The sequence below is a fragment of the Oncorhynchus kisutch genome, linkage group LG26, assembly GCF_002021735.2.
Source record: "Oncorhynchus kisutch isolate 150728-3 linkage group LG26, Okis_V2, whole genome shotgun sequence".
In the NCBI taxonomy this organism is placed as follows: Eukaryota; Metazoa; Chordata; class Actinopteri; order Salmoniformes; family Salmonidae; genus Oncorhynchus; species Oncorhynchus kisutch.
This window is the reverse complement of record NC_034199.2, coordinates 31,913,016-31,936,322: the sequence shown is the minus strand read 5'-3', so window position 1 is coordinate 31,936,322 and position 23,307 is coordinate 31,913,016. Positions and strand designations below refer to the sequence as shown.

Here is a 23,307-nt window from a genome sequence, read left to right as displayed (position 1 = left end):
GGAAGGCTACCTGAAACGTTTGACCCAAAGTTAAACAATTTAAAGGCAATGCTACCAAATACTAATTGAGTGTATGTAAACTTCTGACCCACTGAGAATCTGATGAAAGAAATAAAAGCTGAAATAAATCATTCTCTCTACTGTTATTCTGACATTTCACATTCTTAAAATAAAGTGGTGATCCTAATTGACCTAAGACAGGGAATTTTTTACTCTGATTAAATATCAGGAATTGTGAAAAACTGAGTTTACATGTATTTTGCTAAGGTGCATGTAAACTTCCGACTTCAACTGTATATGTGAATCGTAATAATCTACCTAGCCAGCTAGTTTAACAGACAAAAATGACCAAAAAACGAATGTTATGCAAGGTAGATGTCAATTCTTCACTGGTAGCTAGCTAGCTAACCATTCTTCATGGCTATCTGACAAGCTAACAGTAGTAGGTAGCCAGTTAGCCATATTGACATACTTGCAATCCACGCACACTACAGTGGGTATTGTGGGCGGGTAAATATGCATTTTCTGTACTTGACACACATGTGCTTTGCTTTTCAACTAGCTAAAAGCTAGCTAGTTGGAGTCTGTGTGTACTTCCGTTTGTACTACCGCATGGTAAAGCAACACACAAGTTGAAAATGATTTTAATTTTACATTTATTTAACTAGGCAAGTCAGTTAAGAACAAATTCTTATTTTCAATGATGGGATGCAGTGCTTTAGACCGCTGCGACACTCGGGAGCCCCAATATTGAACGCATGCGGTACACAAAAACGAACCACGGCCTGACTTCCGCTGGAATGCAAAGAGTTTGATGCATCTGGTGGACGAGGCATCATACTCTGACTCTCGTGTGCTCCAATTTGCATGCTCAGAGCACGGTAGGACACATTTTGAGGAACACCCACTGTGTGTACACACTGTTCGAATGGAAAAGGTGTCTAAAGATAATTAAGATCTTAAATTGCCTAGAGATTTGCTTTCCTGATAGAAGGGAGAACACTGAAGAAAAAGGCCAATATGTTGCAGATGCAGTGAACAAGTAAACCTTTATGTTACTTACAGTAGGTGTAGTTGTCAATTAATTAATTCCTGATTAGAGTGAGGACACACTAGAAAAAGTATTATTACATACAATAATAGTGTAGACGCCTTTCTGTTTCTACAGTATCAGCCGGTGTCAGAGGAAGGCCCTACAAATTGTCAAAGACTCCAGCCACCCTAGTCATAGACTGTTCTATCTGCTACCGCACGGCAAGCGGTACCGGAGCGCCAAGTCAAGGTCCAAAAAGCTTCTTAACAGCTTCTACCCCAAGCCATGAGACTCCTGAACAGCTAATCAAAGGGCTACCCAGACCCTCTTTTACGCTGCTGATACTCTCTGTTTATTATCTATACATAGTCCCTTTAACTCTACCTACATGTACATATAACCTCAATTACCTCAATTGCCCCCTCACATTGACTCTGTACGGTACTCCCTGTATATAGCCTCGCTTGTTATTTTACTGTTGCTGTTTAATTATTTGTTACTTTTATTTTCTATTGATCTATTTTATACTTAACACTTATAATTTTTTTCTTAACTTCTTAATGCATTGTTGGTTAAGGGCTTGTAAGTAAGCATTTCACTGTAAGGTTGTATTCGGCGCATGTGACAAACGCAATTGTATTTGATTTGATTTGATTACTTGTTTTTGTTGTAAATTCTATTTCTGTATTACTCCATACCTGAGGTCAAATACACTATATATACAAAAGTATGTGGAGACCCCTTCAAATAAGTGGATTTGGCTATTTCAGCTACACCTGTTGCTGACAGGTGTATAAAATCGAGAAAACAGCCATGCAATCTCCGTAGACAAACATTGGGAGTAGAATGGCCTTACTGAAGAGCTCAGTGACTTTCAATGTGGCACCATCACAGGATGCCACCTTTCCAACAATTTAGTTTGTAAAATGTCTGCCCTGCTACAGCTGCCTGGTCAACTGTAAGTGCTGTTATTGTGAAGTGTTAATGTTTAGCAGCAACAATGGCTCATCCGCAAAGTGGTTACACAAGCTCAAAGAACGGGACCGCCGAGTGCTGAAGCGCGTAGCTTGTAAGAATCGTCTGTCCTCGGTTGCAACACTCATTACCGACTTCCAAACTGCCTCTGGACGCAATGTCAGCACAATAACTGTTTGTTGGGAGCTTCATGAAATGGGTTTCCATGGCCGAGCAGTCACACACGTCATTGGACTCCCTAGAGTGATGAATCAAGCTTCACCATGTGGCAGTCCGACGGATGAATCTGGTTTTGGCAGATGCCAGGAGAACACAACCTGCCCCAATGGAGAGTACCAACTGTAAAGTTTGGTGGAGGAGGAATAATGGTATAGGTGTCACACCCTGATCTGTTTCACCTGTCTTTGTGCTTGTCTCCAACCCCCTCCAGGTGTTGCCCATCTTCCCCATTATCTCCTGTGTATTTATACCTGTGTTCTCTGTTTGTCTCCTGCCAGTTCATTTTGTTAATAAAAACCTACCAGCGTTTGTTTTCCTGCTCCTGCCTGTTTCTTGCTCCTGTTTTCTAGTCCTTCCCGGTTTTGACCGTTCTGCCTGCCCTGAGACTGCCTGACATTTTGTACTTTACCCCACCGTAATGGATTATTGAACCCTGCCTTCTCTGACCCTGAGACTGCCTGCAATTCTGGACCCTTTACACCCTCTCTGGATTAATGACCACTGCCTGCCTTGACCTGTCGTTTGCCTGCCCCTGTTTTGGAATTAAACTTTGTTTCTTCGACACTGTCTGCATCTGGGTCTTACCTTAAATTGTGATAGTACGAACTGACCATGACTGACCCAGCAGACTCGGACCAGATCCGCAAAGCCCTCACCTCCCAAGAAGCCATCATTGGAAGGCACGAGGAGTTGCGTCACGACCAAGCATTGAACACATTGCTGGAGCAATTCCGTGGGTTGTCTACTAGGCAGCAGCGAGATGATCCAGTTCCTGCTCATTAAGTCTCCTCAGGTTCCCGTGGTATTGGGATTCTCCAGGCTCCAGCGACACAATCCCCTCATTGACTGGTCTGCCAGTGACATCATGGGCTGGAGCCCGTTCTGCCACGCCCACTGCCTGAAGTCAGCGCAGGCTGTTCCGGGACTTCTTCCTGGGGCCTCGGAGGTTTCCCCGGACCTCTCCACCATTCCCGTGGAGTACCAGGACCTCTGGGAGGTGTTCAGTAAGGCCCGGGCCACTTTGTCGCCGTACTGACCCTGTGACTGCAGCATTGGTATTCTTCTAGGCACCACTCCACCCTTTCGGACGACTGTACTCTCTGTTGGGTCCGGAGACCAAGGCTATGGAGACCTACATTGTGGACTCCCTAGCTCCAGTAAGACCTTCATCCGTCTTACTGCCTCCCCCGCCGCGCAGGGTTCTTCTTTGTGGAGAAGAAGGACAAAACCCTGCACCCTTGCATTGACTACCGAGGTCTCAATGACATCACAGTGAAAAAACGCTACCCTCTACTTCACCTCCTCTGCATTCGAGCCGCTCCAGGGGCCCACCATGTTCTCCAAGCTGGACCTACGGGAGGGGGACGAGTGGAAGACTGCCTTCAACATGGCCAGCGGCCACCACGAGTACCTTGTCATGCCCTTTGGCCTTACCCTGCTATGTTCCAGGCTCTGGTTAATGATGTTCTCTGCTACATGTACGGTTCATTTTCGTCTAACTCAATGACATCCTTGTCTTCTGGGATAAATCATCACTGCAGGGAGCATACAGATCGATCCAATCCAGGGAAGGTGAGTGCGGTGTTGGGTTGCCCCCAGCCCACGTCTGGAGTCCAGCTGCAGTGGTTCCTGGGCTTCGCCAACTTCCCCCTGTCTGCACTCACCTCACCCAAGGTTCCGTTCATGTGGTCTCCAGCTGCTGATCGGGCATTCCTGGATCTTAAACACCACTTCACCACAGCTCCCATCTTGGTTCATCCTGACCCATGCCGCCAGTTCATGGTGGAGGCCGATGATTTTGATGTTGGAGTGGGAGCTGTCCTGTCCCAGCGGTCTGCCCTGGACCACAAGCTGCATCCCGGCACATTCTTCTCCCACCGCCTCAACGCCACAGAGAGGAACTACGATGTGGGGAATCGTGAGCTGCTCACGGTGAAGATGGCGTTGGAGAAGTGGAGGCACTAGCTGGAGGAGGCGGAACATGCATTCATCATGTGGACCAACCACAAGAACCTGGAATATCTCCGCACTGCCAAGTGCCTCAATTCCAGACAGGTTAGATGGGCTCTACTGTTCACCCGGTTCAACTTCTCCCTCTCTCCTACTGGCTGGGATCCATGTTCATGCCTGACGCTGTCTGCTCCGTGGTCCTGGAGTGGGCCCACTCCTCCAGGCTTGCCTGCCACCCGGGCTAACGGCGGACCCTGGCTTTTGTGCGACAACGCTTTTGGTGGCCTACCATGGTTCCTGACGTCTCCGCCTTTGTCGCCGCTTGCACGGTCTCCGCCTCAATTCATGGGTATTAATATCGATTTGGTCCCCCCTGTGCTGCTATAACAGCCTCCACTCTTCTGGGAAAGCTTTCCACTAGATGTTGGAACATTGCTGTGGGGACTTGCTGCCATTCAGTCACAAGAGCATTAGTGAGGTCGGGCACTGATGTTAAGTGATTAAGCATGGCTCGCAGTCGGCGTTCCAATTCATCCCAAAGGTGTTTGATGGGGTTGAGGTCAGGGCTCTGTGCAGGCTAGTCAAGTTCTTCCACACCAATCTTGACAAACCACTTCTGTATGGACCTCGCTTTGTGCACAGGGGCATTGTCATGCTGAAACAGGAAGGGCCTTCCCCAAACTGTTGCCACAAAGTTGGAAGCACAGAACAGTCACTGTTCCCTTCACTGAAACTAAGGGGCCTAGCCCATGACAAACAGCCCCAGACCATTATTCCTCCTCCACCAAACTTTACAGTTGGTAATATGCATTGAGGCGGCATATAGCGTTCTCCTGGCATCCGCCAAACCCAGATTCATCCATCGGACTGCCAGATGGTGAAATGGGATTCATCACTCCAGAGAAGGCATTTCCACCGCTCCAGAGTCCAATGGCGGCAAGATTTACACCACTAGCTGACGCTTGGCATTGCACATGGTGATCTTAGGGTTGTGTGTAACTAATCGGCCATGGAAACCAACAGTGGTCCTGTTCTGTGAGCTTTTGTGGCCGCTTCGCGGGTGAGCCGTTGTTGCTCCTAGACATCTCCACTTCACAATAACAGCACTTACAGTTGACCGGGGCAGGTTCTAACAGGTTCAGAAATTTGACTAACTGACTTGTTGGAAAGGTGGCATCCTATGACGGTGCCACGTTGAAAGTCACTGAGCTCTTCAGTAAGGCCATTCTACTGGCAATGTTTGTCTATGGAGATTGCATGGCTGTGTGCTCGATTTTATACGCCTGTCAGCAACAGGTGTGGCTGAAATAGCCAAATCTAATTTGAAGAGGTGTCTTCCTACTTTTGTATATACAGTATTGTGAATAAAAACATGTCTAGTTAGATATCTTGCTTTGAAGTAGCCTACCTTATCCATTTGATCCCTGATTCATTGATTGAGCAATCATTTTATAAAGACAAGTATTTGGTTGTAATGTTGCAATGTTTTTTACCATCCTCCAGGATAGCTACTGCATGGGTTTGCAGGCTTTTGTTCAATGCCTGGTCTAACCACATCGTAGCCTAAACATCAGCTGCTCAACAGGACCTTGTTAAGCAGACTTGGGTGTTTCAGGGCTGGATTAAAAGCCTGCACATCCAGGAGCTCTCCAGATGGGGGGTTGACCACAGAACAGTTCTACTTTGTGGGGGGTTAAGTGCCTTGGTCAAGGGCACAACGGCAAGAGATGGTAGGTACATGGGATCAGACACAGCAACCTTCCAGTGTCAATAATGCTTAGTTTTTCATGTAGGCTATAATAATAGTCATTCAAATTTGGTTAAAAGTCATGGAGAAGTCATGGAAAATGTGTATAAACCCTTAACAGTGAATAATCAGATGTGTCTATAGCATAATGTAATTTGTGAATATCTGTGAGCATAGTCTAATGGACCGACTTGGAAAAAGACAGCTCCTGCACTTCTTTCATCCCAAGTTAAGCACTGTGTACAATAGAAACACATTGGCACACTGTTACAAGCTGTCTTTAGGCCATACTGAGTAGTGTTTGCATTTGTTCTCCATTACAGACACCGTAGGTATGCATTGTGTCAGCACTCTGTGGACTAGCAGAGAGAATTTATAGAGACATTTAAAGCTGGAAGGCCAAGTGCCAGTCTTGTGAATGGAGTTGGACAAATGCTCTTGAAATACACTCTCTGTATCCCTCTCTCTTTCTTTCTCTGTTTCTCTCTCTCTGCCTCTCTCTCGCTCTCTGTCTCTGTCTCTCTCTCTCTTTCTCTCTATATCTTTCAGGAGCAAGCATTCTTGTGACACTCTCCTGTACTGCAGTGCGTACAGTACGTGCATGCGTGTGCATGCACATATGTAGCTGAATCACTAAGATGAATCAGACAATTATGCTCTATACATGGTCTGTGTTTTCACACAAGCTGTCACAACTAGTTCCTTAGTCTCTAAGTTCACCACAGTCACAGTCTCAGCGCATGCAATCTCACCCTGGTGCCCTGGTCCTTCCCAAAAGCTTTCATTGTAGATACTGTAAAATTAGACCTTGCAGACGGCATTCTCATGGTGGAAATCTCACGGAATCTAAACACGCATTGGTTACCCAAGAACTGTTACTGGTTGACTAATTAAATATAAAATCAAACTAAATAGACTAGATAAAAGTTTAAAAAAGAATGTGCCATGATTTCTATGTTTATAGGAAATACTATTGCAGTGTGTTATGGTATTATAGCTGTTTTCCTTTCCACTCTTAGTGAGGCCACTTGAGAAGGCCGGCAGATGTGTTTTGTGTGGTGTTGTGGCCTCGTTAACTGGAACTTTTAATAGCAGCTAATCTGGAAATAGTATTATCATGAGAGCTCAAGTGAATATTCATTACACATGACAAATAAACTTGAAACTTGGATACTGGTTGAATAAATAAAACTGCCACGATTTCTACAAATTCTCTTTGTGCTGATATATTTTTGGTGTGTTTGTTTTATTCCCACTCCTGTTGAGGCTAATTGAGGGGCAGATGTGTTGTGGCCTAGTTAACATGGAGAGTTTTGTTTTAAAGACAGGGTTAATCTGGAATGGCCTGACCTTTGGGTCTTCTTCTAATCTACTATGTTTCTCCAGAAAACAAAAGATCATCCTATTAAGTGTTAAGAAAACGCCACTATATTAATCATAGCTGATTAAAACCCTATGGAAAAACCTAATTCATTTTTTACATGTGATCACGTGAATTGTCCCCAAAAAATGTTTTATGTGATCACTTAATCTTATGTGAAGTTACATGGAGCTACACATGTGATAGCATGGAACTACACATGTGATAGCATGGAACTACACGTGAAGTGTTTGAAAACATGTTTCACATGATTTTGCATGTGAAATTTCACTTGAAATCATGTGATTGGGGGTAGAAGCTGTTTTGAAGCTTCCTGTACCGCTTCTCATGCGGTAGCAGAGAGAACAGTCTATGACTAGGGTGGCTGGAGTCTTTGACCATTTTTAGCGGCTTCCTCTGACACTGCCTGGTTTAGAGGTCCTGGATGACAGGAAGCTTTGCCCCAGTGATGTACTGGGCCGTACGCACTACCCTCTGTAGTGCCTTGCGGTCAGAGGCCGAGCCGAGCCGAGCAGTTGCCATACCAGGCTCTCAATGGTGCAGCTGTAGAACCTTTTGCGGATCTGAGGACCCATGCCAAATCTTTTTAGTCTCCTGAGGGGGAATAGGTTTTGTCATGCCCTCTTTACAACTGTATTGGTGTGTTTGGACCATGTTCATTTTTTGGTGATGTGGACACCAAGGAACTTGAAGCTCTCAACCTGCTCCACCACAGCCCAGTCGATGAGAATGGGGGCGTGCTCAGTCCTCTTTTTCCTGTAGTCCACAATCATCTCCTTAGTCTTGATCACGTTGAGGGAGAGGTTGTTGTCCTGGAACCACACTACCAGGTCTCTGACCTCCTCCCTATAGGCTGTGTCGTCGTTGTCGGTGATCAGGCCTACCACTGTTGTGTCGTCTGCAAACTTAATGATGGTGTTGGAGTCGATGGTGTTGGTGCCTGGCCGTGCAGTCATGAGTGAACAGAGAGTACAGGAGGGGGCTGAGCACGCACCTCTGAGGATCAGTGTGGCGGATATGTTGTTACCTACCCTTACCACCTGGGGGGCAGCCCGTCAGGAAGTCCAGGATCCAGTTGCAGAGGGAGGTGTTTAGTCACAGGGTCCTTAGCTTATTGATGAGCTTTGAGGGCACTATGGTGTTGAACGCTGAGCTGTAGTCAATGAATAGCAATCTCACATAGGTGTTCATTTTGTCCAGGTGGGAAAGGGCATTGTTGAGTGCAATAGAGATTGCATCATCTGTGGATCTGTTAGGGTGGTATGCCACTTGGAGTGGATCTAGGGTTTCTAGGATAATGGGGTTGAATTGAGCCATGGCCAGCCTTTCAAAGCACTTCATGGCTACAGACGTGAGTGCTACTGGTCAGTAGTCATTTAGGCAGGTTACCTTAGTGGCCTTGGGCACAGGGACTATGGTGGTCTGCTTTAAACATGTTGATATTACAGACTCTGACAGGGAGAGGTTGAAAATGCCAGGAAAGACACTTGCCAGTTGGTCAGCACATGCTCGCAGAAACATGTCCTGGTAATCCTTCTGGCCCTGCGGCCTTGTGAATGTTGACCTGTTTAAAGGTCTTACTCACATCGGCTGCGGAGAGCGTGATCACACAGTTTTCTGGTATAGCTGGTGTTCTCATGCAAGTTTCAGTGTTATTTACCTCGAAGCGAGCATAGAAGTAGTTTAGCTCGTCTGGTAGGCTCGTGTCACTGGGCAGCTTTCGGCTGTGCTTCCCATTGTAGTCTGTAATGGGTTGCAAGCCTTGCCACATCCGACGAGCGTCAGAGCCGGTATAGTACAATTCGATCTTAGTCCTGTATTGATGCTTTGCCTGTTTGATCGTTCGTCGGAGAGCATATTGGGATTTCTTATAAGCTTCCGGGTTAGAGTCCCGCTCCTTGAAAGCGGCAGCTCTAGTCTTTAGCTCAGTGAGGATGTTGCCTGTAATCAATGGCTTCTGGTTGGGGTATGTATGTAGGGTCACTGTGGGGACGACATCATCGATGCACTTATTGATGAAGCCAATGACTGATGTGGTGTACTCCTCAATGCCATCGGAGGAATCCCGGAACATATTCCAGTCTGTGCTTGCAAAACAGTCCTGTAGCATCTGCTTCATCTGACCACTTTTTTTTTGATCGAGTCACTGGTGCTTCCTGTTTAAATTTTTGCTTGTAAGCAGGATTCAGGAGGATAGAATTATGGTCAGATTTGCCAAATGGAGGGCGAGGGAGAGCTTTGTATGCGTCTCTGTGTGTGGAGTAAAGGTGATCCAGAGTTTTTTTCTCTCTGGTTCCACATTTAACATGCTGATAGAAATTTGGTAATTTAAGTTTCCCTGCATTAAAGTCCACGGCCACTAGGAGCACCGCTTTTGGGTGAGCATTGTCCTGTTTGCTTATGGTGGAAAACAGCTCATTGAGTACGGTCTTAGTGCCAGCCTCAGTCTGTGGTGGTATGTAGACAGCTACGAAAAATTCTGATTAAAACTCTCTTGGTAGATAGTGTGGTCTACAGGTTATCATGAGATACTCTACCTCAGGCGAGCAAAACCTTGAGACTTCCTTAAATATCGTGCATCAGCTGTTATTTACAAAAATACATAGTCCGCCGCCCCTTGTCTTACCTCACCTTCTATCCTGCCGATACAGAGTATAACCAGCCAGCTGTATGTTGATAATGTCGTCGTTCAACCACAACTCCGTGAAGCATAAGATATTACAGTTTTGAATATTCCTTTGGTAGTTTAATCTTCCTCGTAGATCATCAATTTTATTTTCCAACGATTGCAAGTTTGCTAGCAGAATGGAGGGCAGTGGGGGTTAATTCAATTGCCTACGAATTCTCAGAAGGCAGCCTGCCCTCCAGACCCATTTTCTCCGCCTTCTCTTCATGCACATGACAGGGATCTGGGCCTGTTCCTGGCAAAAGCAGTATGTCATTCACGTCGGGCTCATCGGGCTGTTAAAGGAAAAAAAGGATTCTGCCAGTCCGTGGTGAGTAATCACAGTTCTGATGTCCAGAAATTATTTTCGGTCATAAGAGACGATAGCAGCAACTTTATGTACAAAATAAGTTGAAAAATAAGTTACGAACAACGCAAAGAAAAAAAAAGAGAAAAAGCTATTGGATAGGAACACGTAAAACATCAGCCTTCTTCTCCAAAAAAGACCCTGACTTGAGCACAACTACTTTAAGGGGTGTAGTAGAGCTCCACTTTAATGAAGCCATTGAGGACCGGCCACCTTTCAGTCTTATCTACACTTCTCATACTACAACATCATTAAGCTTTAATGACGAAAGCAGGTTGTGTTTGTGTTTGTATCATATCTGCCATCTCAGGTATGGTTCACATGGAGTTTCCTCCAAACTAGGGAACTTAGCTCAGCTGGATCATATATAGACACATGCGCGTGTGCGCACACAGCTTACACACAAACATGTGCTTGCGGAGCACACCACACACACACACACACACACACACACACACACACACACACACACACACACACACACACACACACACACACACACACGTGCGTGTGAGAACCACACACACATACACACAGCCACTGAGTGTTGACACCACAGCTAACCTAAAATGACATGGCTTCTGAGGAAAAAGCTTGCTTCCTCACAGTGCCTGCTGGCTTTGCTTTCATCTGAATGAGATGTCTCTCTCTTCAATTGAACGCAAAATGGTTGAGGATAGAGCCTGCAGCCCTCCGAGCTGTATCAATCCAATATTGGCCTGACTTCAAACATACAGGGCAGATGATATTCTCTCTCTCTCTCTCTCTCTCTCTCTCTCTCTCTCTCTCTCTCTCTCTCTCTCTCACTCTCTCCCTCTCTCTCTCTCGACATTCTTCAACAATGAGTTAAAGAGCTGATAGTTTAATAAATAACAGTGGAAGGGGATAGGCATTGGAGCAATATACTGGTGAATGTCGTGAGAGTTATTTTATCAAGATCTTTGAGAATGATTGCAGTTGGTATGTCTGGTAGCCAATAGCCATCTGTGAAAGTTTTTTTATATTGCAAAAGAGCACATCGAAAAGCTCTTTTTCACAGTGGGAAGAAACTGAGATTAAGTTTTAATTTAAAAAACACATTTTATGGACCTGTTAGTTTGCCTGTGGGTTTAGCCTGAAGCATGATTCATGCATTATAAATAGAGACATTTATTTTATTGAGGCTGCACATAAACTACTGCTGGACAGGCATTAATCAGAAGCCTTTAACTTCTTATGGCTGCAGGGGCAGTATTGAGTAGCTTGGATGAAAGGTGCCCAGAGGTGCCCAGAGTAAACGGCCTGCTCCTCAGTCCCAGTTGCTAATATATGCATATTATTATTACTATTGGATAGAAAACACTCTGAAGTTTCTAAAACTGTTTGAATGATGTCTGTGAGTATAACATAACTCATATGGCAGGCAAAAAATCTGAGAAGAAATCCAAACAGGAAGTGGGAAATCTGAGGTTGGTCGATTTTCAATCCAGCCCCTATTGAATACACAGTGGGATATTGGTTATGTTGCACTTCCTAAGGCTTCCAATAGATGTCAACCGTCTTTAGAAACTTGAATGAGGCTTCTACTGTGATGTTGAGCCGGATGAGAGCTCTTTGAGTCAGTGGTCTGGCAGAGAGCCAGGTCCTGGTCACGTGCATTTCACATGATAGCGACCTGCGTTCCATGGCTTTTCTACAGACAAAGGAATTCTCTGGTTGGAACGTTATTGAAGATTTATGATAAAAACATCCTAAAGATTGATTCTATACTTAGTTTGAAATGTTTCCATGACCAGTAATAAAACTTTTTGAAGTTTTCGTCCGAAGTTCGGCTGGACCTGCACGATCGTTTGGATTTGTGTACTAAACGCCCTAAAAAAAGTAGCTACTTGGACATAAATAATGGACATTATCAAACTAAATCAAACATTTAATGTGGAACTGGGATTCCTGGGAGTGCATTCTGATGAAGATCATCAAAGGTAAGGGAATATTTATGATGTTATTTCTGATTTCTGTTGACTCCAACATGGCAGAATCTTTTTTCTTCTGAGCACCGTCTCAGATTATTGCATGGTTTGCTTTTTCCGTAATAAAAAAAAATATATGACACAGCGGTTGCATTAAGGAGAGTTATATCTATATTTCTATGTCTAACAATTGTATTTATCGAAATTTATAATGAGTATTTCTGTAAAATGATGTGGCTCTCTGCAATATCTTAATAGGTGTGCGTTTCTTTTTCTTCTAGATCACTCTCTGCAATATCACCAGATGTTTTTGGAACTAGTGAAGGTAATGCGCCAATGTATACTGAGATTTATTTATATAAATATGAACTTTATCAAACAAAACATACATGTATTGTGTAACATGAAGTCCTATGAGTGTCTGATGAAGATCATCAAAGGTTAGTGATTCATTTTATCTCTATTTGTGCTTTTTGTGACTACTCTCTTTGGCTGGAAAAATGGCAGAATTTTTCTGTGAGTTGGTCGTGACCTAACATAATTGTTTCTGGTGCTTTCGCTGTAAAGCCTATTTGAAACCGGACACTGTGGTGGGATTAACAACAAGATTACATTTAAAACGGTATAAAATACGGTATAAGGAATTTTAATGATGAGATTTCTGTTGTTTAGAATTTGGCGCCCTGCACTTTCACTGGCTGTTGTCATATCGATCATGTTAATGGGATTGCAGCCCTAAATATTTTTAACTAATATGATTAATCTCTAAGGTTTTGTCCCAAATGGCACCCTATTCCCTATAAAGATTACTACTTTTGACCAGGGCCCTATGGTAGTTGGTGCACTATGTGGGGAATAGGGTGCCATTTGGGACACACTCTAAACTGCTGGCTGTTAAAAGGTTCTGATTGAGGATGTTAAGTAACACAGACGTTGACTTGAATGCTCTTTCACAGTCAATATATAAGGGCCAACCATGCTGGTATGGAAATGCAATAAAACCAATTTTGAGTCGTGTACTCCAGGTCAAAAAAATTGCTTAAATGGTAGCAACTTGCAAGACTCTGTAAATTAGAATGGCATTCCACTTGAAGCCTATCCAACATCAGAGAGATAGCTACCACACTGTAAACGTTATCACAAAGGCAATAATGTATCTTGAATAAATTGGGTTTAAAGAAGGAGGCAATTCTAAATTCCTTTCCATTTAAGCAATAAAAAAAACTGTCAGATTGGTTTACTCTTCATCTTTAGTCATGACTTTACTCATATATACTCAGTAGCAAGGATTATGGCATTGTCCACATAAGCAAACATTGCTGTGAGAAATCTCGAGGGCAGCTAAATCTATTATTATGTTGTTAGTCACATCCTCGGGAGAAGGTGATCGGTTATCTAGTGAGCTCATTTTATTTGCAGTGTGGTGTGCTTACCATGCTTACAGTGCTGTCACCTAGCTACAGGCCTTCCGGTATACAGTATTGTATATTTAACAGCTGTTTACTCATTCTATTTGTATGTCTGTGTCCCAAGTGGCACTCTATTCACTATATAATGCACTACTTTTGTCACGGCCCATTCAAAAGTAGTACACTATAGGAAATAAAGTGCCATTTGGGACACCGACTATTGCTCCTCCTGAGCGGCAGACAAAGCCTCTATAAGAAATTGTTCAGCACTTGAAACTTCATTAGAATCTCATTAAGTGAGTGCTAAGATCGACAGGAGTCCTCCCTCCCTCCCTCCCTCCCTCCCTCCCTCCCTCCCTCCCTCCCTCCCTCCCTCCCTCCCTCCCTCCCTCCCTCCCTCCCTCCCTCCCTCCCTCCCTCCCTCCCCTCCCCTCCTCTCCACTCTCTCATCTGACTCCTGAATTGGATGGCACAGAGCAGCTACAGCAGTCTTCAGTTTTACATTCACAGCAGCAGCAGGATGGGGACGGGGATGGAAAGGCATCAGTGCTTTAATGAGCCCTGTCTGGACACACCACGTAATTTCAACCAGGAAATGTAGGTAATATTTGGTTGAGACGTTGATCAATGAGATTTCAACCTTTATTCACCCAATTAAAAACACATCAGCAAGAAGTGTTATCACTGCACTTTGAACCATTTAAAAGCACAACAAAGTTAAAATGGAAATACAATGTCAGATATTTTGTATTTATACAACAACTTAATGTGTTATCACCGTGCTTCACCTAATAACACAACCAAATGACCAAAATTGCAGTTGAAATTAGATTAAAAGTACGTAGTGTAAGGGATCAATGCTGTTTTAGATTCTGCACATTATTATAGCAATTGTGAAATCTCCACAGACCTTTGACCTTTGCATGCTAACATAAATTTAACCAGTTTGGGCCCAGTGGGATGTCTTTCCTGCACTGCATTAACAACAAGGCAGACAAGCACCAGAGTGACAGTGCTAAGAGGGCATAATGCTCAAAGTAAAATACATTATGAGTAATCATGTTTCCTTTAAGCCACTTAGTTTTTTCTAATCCAAGTGATTTCTAATCCAAGCGAGTGTCACAAATGGCAACATTTTCCATTTATAGTGTACTATTTTCGACCAGGGCCCATAGGAATAGGGTGCCATTAGCGAGACAGTCCAGGCTTACTTAAAGCACTTTCTATTTCCTCCAGTGTGTGATGACGTATATCTCCTGGAGTACTGGGCCATAAAAATCATTTCTGTGTGTTATGACCAACAAAAGAATAGCAAGAACAGGTCTGCCGTGCATTTATACAGTATAGAGAGTTGTGTGAGTTTGACAGAAGATGAAGGAATGTAATATCAAATGTGTCAGGGTTGGTGGCACAGGGCCAAATCTCTCTGACACTTCAACAGGGCCTTCTCTTCACGTTAAGGGGGTGGTGAGTGGCTTCAGAGTGACTGTGATAGTCTTTAGACAATGGCACCCGTTTCCCTATATAGTGCCCTACTTTTGACCAGGGCCTATAGAGCGCATAGGGCTCTATAGGTAGTGCACTGTGTATGGAATAGGGTGCCATTTGGGATGCAACTGTGACAGTCTCCAAACAGAGAGGAGAGGAAGGAGACTGGTAGAGACAGAGAGGAGACTGGTAGAGACAGGCCTTTCTCCCTGCATGGATCACAATACGGAGGATACATGCAACCAGGATTAGCATCAAAAACATTTGTTAGCAGCAACTTCTTTGATATTTCAGGCTTCACCCCCCGTGAACTCTTCCAGACAGAGAGAGAGCAGATAGAGAGAGAGAGAGGCAGACTGAACGAGAGAGATGGTTTGCTTCTCTTGAAAGCATTCTTTAATACTTATCTTGAGAACAGAACGCTTTACGTTATCATGACAAATTAAATCTTTTTTCCTCTCTTCCTTGGTACTGGGAAAGAAAATAAGTAGAAGTGGCCACAACTTTAATCTCCCACAGTCATCTCTGTTGGAAAAGGAGAGTTTCACAGTCGATAACAATCAAGCAATTACACCCAGCTGGGGACAACAACGGGAGGGAGAGGAAGAACACCTTGAGTCCCTCTAGCAATGTGATTATGTCTAGCTAGAGTATGTGTTTCTCAAACATCCAGGAGCTTTCAGTGGTTTAGGGATCGTGATGGAAAGAACGTGCCAACAATTGTTCCTGTTTGTTTTCAATCTAGATCTAGAACACAACAGAAGATAAACAACAAACCCTGGTGATAAAAAGCTGAGTCTGAAATGGTACTCTATTCCAGTGCACTACTTTTGTCCAGAGCCCTATGGGCCCTGGTCAAAAGTAGTGTACTTTATAGGGGATAGGGTGCCATTGGAGAAATCTTTCCTCAATTACTCCTCACAGTAGGACCCCTGTATCAGACTGGGCTCTCTGCCAACCCAACATAATTTATCTCCTATTATAATGCCTTAATCAAGGCCAGCAGAGAGAGAACAACATAGCAACACAGGAAGTAATTACCACTTCCTTATGGGAGAAAACAGACCACAATAGACTGGCCACACAGTTGGTAATCTCAGCACCCAGAACCATATCTCCTTTGATCTGGACAGTTGGTATATTACAATGTTTCGTCTGTCACAAAAGGCCAGCAGAGAGAGAACAACACAGCAATACAGGAAGTAATTACCACTTCCTTATGGGGAGAACAGACCACAATAGACTGGCCACACAGTTGGTAATCTCAGCACCCAGAACCATATCTCCATTGGTCTGGATAGTTAGTATATTATAATGTTTCGTCTGTCACCAAATACTACAAAGTAGTCCACCTTTACAATTTGGCCTCCAAAACTTTCCCTATTGGGTACTACAGAGTAAATATTGTATTCTTTCTAGCAAAGATATCTACATACATGTGACTCTTTTTAGGAAACTAGGCATATGTCGCATGTCACTACTTCACAGGAGTTGCATTTGAACGTAAACTTTTTATTTATCGAAATGTGCTTTTTAGCAGAAATGCCTTCTGGAACATGTGAACTTTTATGTGCCTTAATAACAAACTTGTATGCCATCTGTAAATACGAATACAATTGTTAAACTACGAGCCTAGTTGGTTGAGCCACAGAAAAAGACAGGAACCTTCCGGCTAGACATGATTGGCTGACATAATGGATGGACTGGACATGCAGAAAGATAAGTTTGGATTGGTCTGCCACGTAGCGCGCTTCTGTCTAAAACATGAGCTTGTCAGTATGTGTAGGTAATCCTTTATAAGCTAGCTTTTTGAAAGATATCACGTAGAAGAACTGCAAAAGTGTTGCTCTCCACTTTCTGGATGACTGAGTTTTGAAATCAGTGGAATGCCAGGTGGAATTAGAGTATGATAGCTAAGGATATGGAGAAAATGATTGTGTTTGATTGCAAATTTGTAGAGGGAGTCTGAAAGAGAACACACAGAAGGCTGTTGTATAAAACACTTGTGTCCGGATTACATCTTCAAACTAAGGGCAACCATGGCATCTGTGACAGAGAGGGAGACGTATCCATCATGTATACGGATAAGATAGTCAAGCTAGCTACATTTTCAGATATTATTCGTTTCTAATTTTGTCAGAAATTAATTTTTAATTTCAAGTTAAAGCGTACTGTTAGCTAGCTAGCTAACGACAGCTGGCTGGCTCGCTAGCTAACGCTACGTGTATGATCTGTGTAGTAATATTATTCGTATCTCAGAGCCATTTGCATTGCTGGTTATAGTCTAGCTAACATTGAACCTGGTTGGTTAGCTACTTGCAGATTCACGCAGGGTAGAAACGTTATGAGTTGGGATTATGGTTCATTGTTTAGCTAGCCAGTTATATGTCTAAACAAAATACTACACTGTGCAAGTAACCATTTCACTACACCTTCTGTATCCTGTGCATGTGACAAATCAACTTTGATTTTATTTGATATAGTATGTGTTTACCAGAGACGGTAATGTGAAGAACATGACCTGCACCAAAGTCAAATTAGGATATAACGTTAGGTCAACGAGACAGTGTCCAAGTTCTAAAATTCTCTGGTAGAAGCTTTAATTTCGTCATAGTCACAACCGTAAGCTATTTCCGGTAGTTGGCTTGCCTTCAAATCAAATCAAATGTTTATTTGTCACATACATATGTTTAGCAGATGTTAATGCGAAATGCTTGTGTTTCTAGCTCTAACAGTGCAGTAATATCATATAAGTAATATCTAACAATTTCACAATACACACAAATCTAAAGTGAACGAATGGAATTAAGAATATATAAATATTTGGGCGAGCTATATCAGAGCGGCATAGACTAAGATACAGTAGAATAGATAGGATAGGATAGAATAGGATAGAATACAGTGTATACATATGAGATGAGTAATGCAAAATATGTAAACACTTTTAAAGTGACTTGTGTCCCATTATTAAAGTGGCCAGTGATTTCAAGTTTATGTATATAGGGCAGCAGTCTCTAATGTGCTAGTGATGTCTATTTAACAGTCTGATGGCCTTGAGATAGAAGCCTTTAGATAGAAGTCTCTCGGTCCCAGCTTTGATGCACCTGTACTGGCCTCGCCTTCTGGATGATAGCGGGGTGAACAGGCAGTGGCTCGGGTGGTTGTTGTCCTTGATGATCTTTTGGGCCATCCTGTGACATCGGGTGCTGTAGGTGTACTGGAGGGAAGGGAGTTTGCCCCCGGTGATGCGTTGGGCAGACCGCACCACACTCTAAAGAGCCCTGCGGTTGTGGTGATACAGCCCAACAGGATGCTTTCAATTGTGCATCTGTAAAAGTTTGTGAGGGTTTTAGGGGCCAAGTCAAATTTCTTCAGCCTCCTGAGGTTGAAGAGGCGCTGTTGCACCTTCTTCACCACACTGTCTGTGTGGATGGACCATTTCAGTTTGTCCATGATGTGTACACCGAGGAACTTAAAACCTTCCACCTTCTCCACTACTGTCCCATCAATGTGGATAGGGGGGTGCTCACTCTGCTGTTTCCTGAAGTCCACTATCAGCTCTTTTGTTTTGTTGACGTTGGGTGAGAGGTTATGTTCCTGTCACCACACTCCCAGGGCCACGCAGTCATGGGTGAACATCCTTGTGGGGCCCCAGTGTTGAGGATCAGCGAAGTTGTTTCCTACCTTCACCACCTGGGGGCGGTTGCACAGGGCAGGGTTCAGACCCAGGGCCTCAAGCTTAATGATGATCTTGGAGGGTACTATGGTGTTGAATGCTGAGCTATAGTCAATGAACAGCATTCTTACATAGGTATTCCTCTTGTCCAAATTGGATAGGGCAGTGTGCAGTGCGATGGCGATTCCATCGTCTGTGGATCTATTGGGGCGGTAAGCAAATTGAAGTGGGTCTAGGGTGTCAGGTAAGGTAGAGGTGATATTATCCTTGACTAGTCTCTTGTGAGTTTATTTTCTGTAATAATGAAGACAAATGAGCTAAAGTAAAGACGTTGTCAGCTATATGATATGGTCATTATTTGAACTGGCTAGCCAGCTAACTTAATATGAACTAGCTAGCTAACAAGCTCGAAATGTACCAAAACATGACGGGTGGATTTATAGTTATGCTATTTTGGACCACCAGGCTGCTGATGTCATGCAGCCTGTAGTTTTTGTGTTTATACTTTTTCATAACGACAACGACAAGTTTGATGTCGGACGACAATAGAATGTTCATGATGCTGTCGATACTGTCAATAAACCAGCCTTTAATCCTGAAATCTTTGGTAGTTTAGTACATGGCCTCACATGTGAATCCTTAAAGAGATGGGTGAGGATAAGGCTTAAGAGGGTGTGAACAATGCTGAATGGGTGTAGACAAGGAGGAACTCTCCAGTAGGTTTATCAAAACATTCAAGGGTCATTTTCTCAAAAGAGAGGTTACAAATGTATCAACTTTCAAAACAGAATTACTTTCCCATTGTTCCTCAACTGTAGTGTATGATATGCCATTTTCTGGCTCTGAGTCTCTACTTTTGTCCAATGTAAAATGGCTTTTTTTGGAATACCACAGAGTACAACAGCCTGACAACTTCCTATAGACTACCACAGAGTACAACAGTCTGGCCACTTCCTATGGACTACCACATAGTACAACAGTCTGACCACTTCCTATGGACTACCACAGAGTACAACAGTCTGACCACTTCCTATGTACTACCACATAGTACAACAGTCTGGCCACTTCATATGGACTACCACAAAGTACAACAGTCTGGTCACAGTAGGCCATACTGTGGTATATTGTGTCTAAATCTATCCACCTGCCCAGTACTAGTCTGGTCTGCACTACAAAACAACCACAAACCATTTTGTACACAATGCATCACCGGCTATGTTTGAAACACTCTAAGGATTGGCCATTGATTGGTTGAAATGGGAACAAAGGCTCCTAAGAACATTTCAGGCACGTCTGTTATTCTACACTACAGCATGTGGATTGATTGGCTATTGAAACGAATAATGGGCAGTAAACATCTTGTAAACAAATATGATGTCCTCTTAGCTTGACCCAAAGGATTCACAGCACAGAGAGCATCATATTAGTTTATTTATTATCCCAAATCTCAGAGATACAATATGTCTGACGCAATTAGGCTTATCTACGTTTATCTAAGACGTCTGTTTCATGGGTTTGATCCTGTTTTAATGTAATATTTTTTTCTTAAGGATTTTTACTACGGAACTTTCTCCTCAATGTAGTAGTCAGTAACAATAGTATACCAGTAGGTGTCTTCCAGAAAAGTGTGGCAACCAAAGACACACTGTATACACACACACTTTACCATGCTGTTTTTCTTCGAGAGAGAGTGTCTTGTAACGTTACTGTACTTACATCTGAGTTGAAGCGGAGTTGACAGATGTTACAGGAAATCACTTGTTTTTTCTTCGGAGGGATGGAGACTCCAAACGTGTGGTTTATTACAGCTTTCTGGACGGGATCCATCTGGAAGACAAGAAGACAGGAGAGTAATGTTTAAGTATTGCATGGGTTCTGGAGAGATAGAGAGAGAGCCCTTGAATTGAATTGAATTGAGAGAGAGAGAGAGAGAGAGAGAGAGAGAGAGAGAGAGAGAGAGAGAGAGAGAGAGAGAGAGAGGGAGAGGGAGAGAGAGAGGGGGAGAGAGAGAGAGAGAGATCTCCCTTCCATCTACTGTAATACATTAGGTGGTTCCCACAGCCAAGGGGCACCCCAGGGTCAGTGGGGAGCAGAATGGGTAGATAGTGAACACCTTAAAGGAGGACATGTGGTAGCCTGGTAGTGTTCACTACCCGGTGACGCTCATCTCCAGAGATAGGTGTTAAAGACATATTAGATACTCAGACTGGTAAAAGAACAAAGGGTAACACTTTACTTAAAGCATGTGTGTATAATTAACTATGACAAACGATAAACTGTGAGGACAAAGCACATGTAAAGGACTCCAGGATCATGGAAATGGAAGATGAATCACCTCCATTGATTTGCTTGTGCTTATAAGAGCTTTCTATTGTAGTTACACAAACACATTGAAACTGAAAGAAAAACCACTTGGGCCTTCTTTGTGAATCAACCCTCTGTTAATAAGTGGACTGTATGTGTTAAAAGGCCCTTTAAAAGTGCTTTTCACACTGCATGTTCTTAGCCCAGGGCTATCCTTAACGCTGGGTTAAAACTAACCCTCCTTTCGCTCAGGCATTCACTAACCCTGGGCAGTGTGTAGTGTGAACGTGACTATTCTAATAATACATGAGAGAACACAGCTAATTTCTCTGTAGCTCAGAGAACACCAGGTAGGAAAATATTTGATAACATACTATTCCTAGAGCAGTCTTTTTAATTTTTTTAATAATGTTTATTTTTTTGCCCCTTTTTATGGTATCCAATTGTTGTAGTGGCTCTATCTTGTCTCATCGCTACAACTCCCGTACGGTTGAAAGTCATGCGTCCTCAGATACACAACACAACCAAGCCAATGTGTTGGAGGAAACACCGTGTACCTGGCAACATTGGTTAGCGCGCACTGCGCCCGGCCCGCCACAGGAGTCGCTGGTGCGCGATGAGACAAGGACATCCCTACCGACCAAGCCCTCCCTAACCCGGACGACGCTAGGCCAATTTTGCGTCGCCCCACAGACCTCCCGGTCGCGGCCGGTTACGACAGAGCCTGGGCGCGAACCCTGAGTCTCTGATGGCACAGCAGTACAGCGCCCTTAACCACTGCGCCACTGCGCCAGAGTAGTCTTTAATGGTATTCATTCATAGTTCACCATAACTGCTGCTGTCAGACAAACATCCTACAGTACATAGAAAATAACAACAAGCTTCCGACACCCCGACGTGAGCCTGATCCCCAATACCAAATCACATGGAGACTGAACGAAGGCCACATTACATATTTGATGCCATCTCTCCTACCTATTGCCATCTCACATAGAATCGTGAGATCAGGACTCCACAGAAGAGAGAACAAATACAAAAATACAGTATATCGAGAGGCAAGTTGTTCTTGGCCAGCTAATCAATTAACGTTATCCTACCATTCTATGTGTGCCATAAGTTATTCTACCATTCTATGTATGTCATTAGTTAGTTATCCTACCATTCCATGTATACCATTAGTTAGTTATCCTACCATTCTATGTATGCCATTAGTTATTCTACCATTCTATGTATGCCATTAGTTAGTTATCCTACCATTCTATATATGCCATTAGTTAGTTATCCTACCATTCTATGTATGCCATTAGTTATTCTACAATTCTATCTATGCCATTAGTTAGTTATCCTACCATTCTATGAATGCCATTAGTTATTCTACAATTCTATCTATGCCATTAGTTAGTTATCCTACCATTCTATGTGTGCCATTAGTTATTCTACAATTCTATCTATGCCATTAGTTAGTTATCCTACCATTCTATGTATGCCATTAGTTAGTTATCCTACCATTCTATGTGTGCCATTAGTTAGCTATCCTACCATTCTGTGTGCCATTAGTTATTCTACCATTCTATCTATGCCATTAGTTAGTTATCCTACAATTCTATGTGTGCCATTAGGTATTCTACCATTCTATGTGTGCCATTAGTTATTCTACCATTCTATCTATGCCATTAGTTAGTTATCCTACCATTCTATGTGTGCCATTAGTTATTCTACCATTCTATGTATGCCATTAGTTATTGTTACGTTCGTTTAAAGATGATCGCCTACCACGCTGCACCTTGGTCTATTTCATTTTGAAACGAACGTAACATAAGATCCCACCACAAGAGGACCAAGCAGCGTGGCCAGGAGGAGCAGGGATCCTGGGCCCGGGAGAAAAGTAAGTGGAGGTGAGCATCCAGCCAGGACGGGTTGTGCCGGCTCAGCGCTCCTGGTCTCAGGTACGCCTCTTCGGTCCAGGATATCCTGCGCCGGCTCTACGCACTGTGTCGCCAGTGCGCCTTCACAGCCCAGTGCGTCCTGCGCCAGCTCCCTGCACTTGCCGGGCTAAAGTGAGCATCCAGCCAGGACGCATTGTGCCAGCTCTACGCTCCAGACATCCAGTGCATCTCCACGGTCCAGTATATCCTGCGCCGGCT

The 23,307-nt window shown here is 43.6% G+C and overlaps 1 protein-coding gene across 1 annotated transcript in view; it reads right to left on the bottom strand.

The window, feature by feature from the left end:
* The window catches only part of LOC109871099 (zinc finger protein 385B-like), a 154,909-nt gene that overhangs the window by 12,215 nt on the left and 119,387 nt on the right, over window positions 1-23,307 (bottom strand). Inside the window, exon 4 of the mRNA XM_031806241.1 lies at window positions 20,576-20,686. Within this exon, the coding sequence (XP_031662101.1) occupies window positions 20,576-20,686 (111 nt within the window). The remainder of the gene's footprint in view (window positions 1-20,575; window positions 20,687-23,307) is intronic.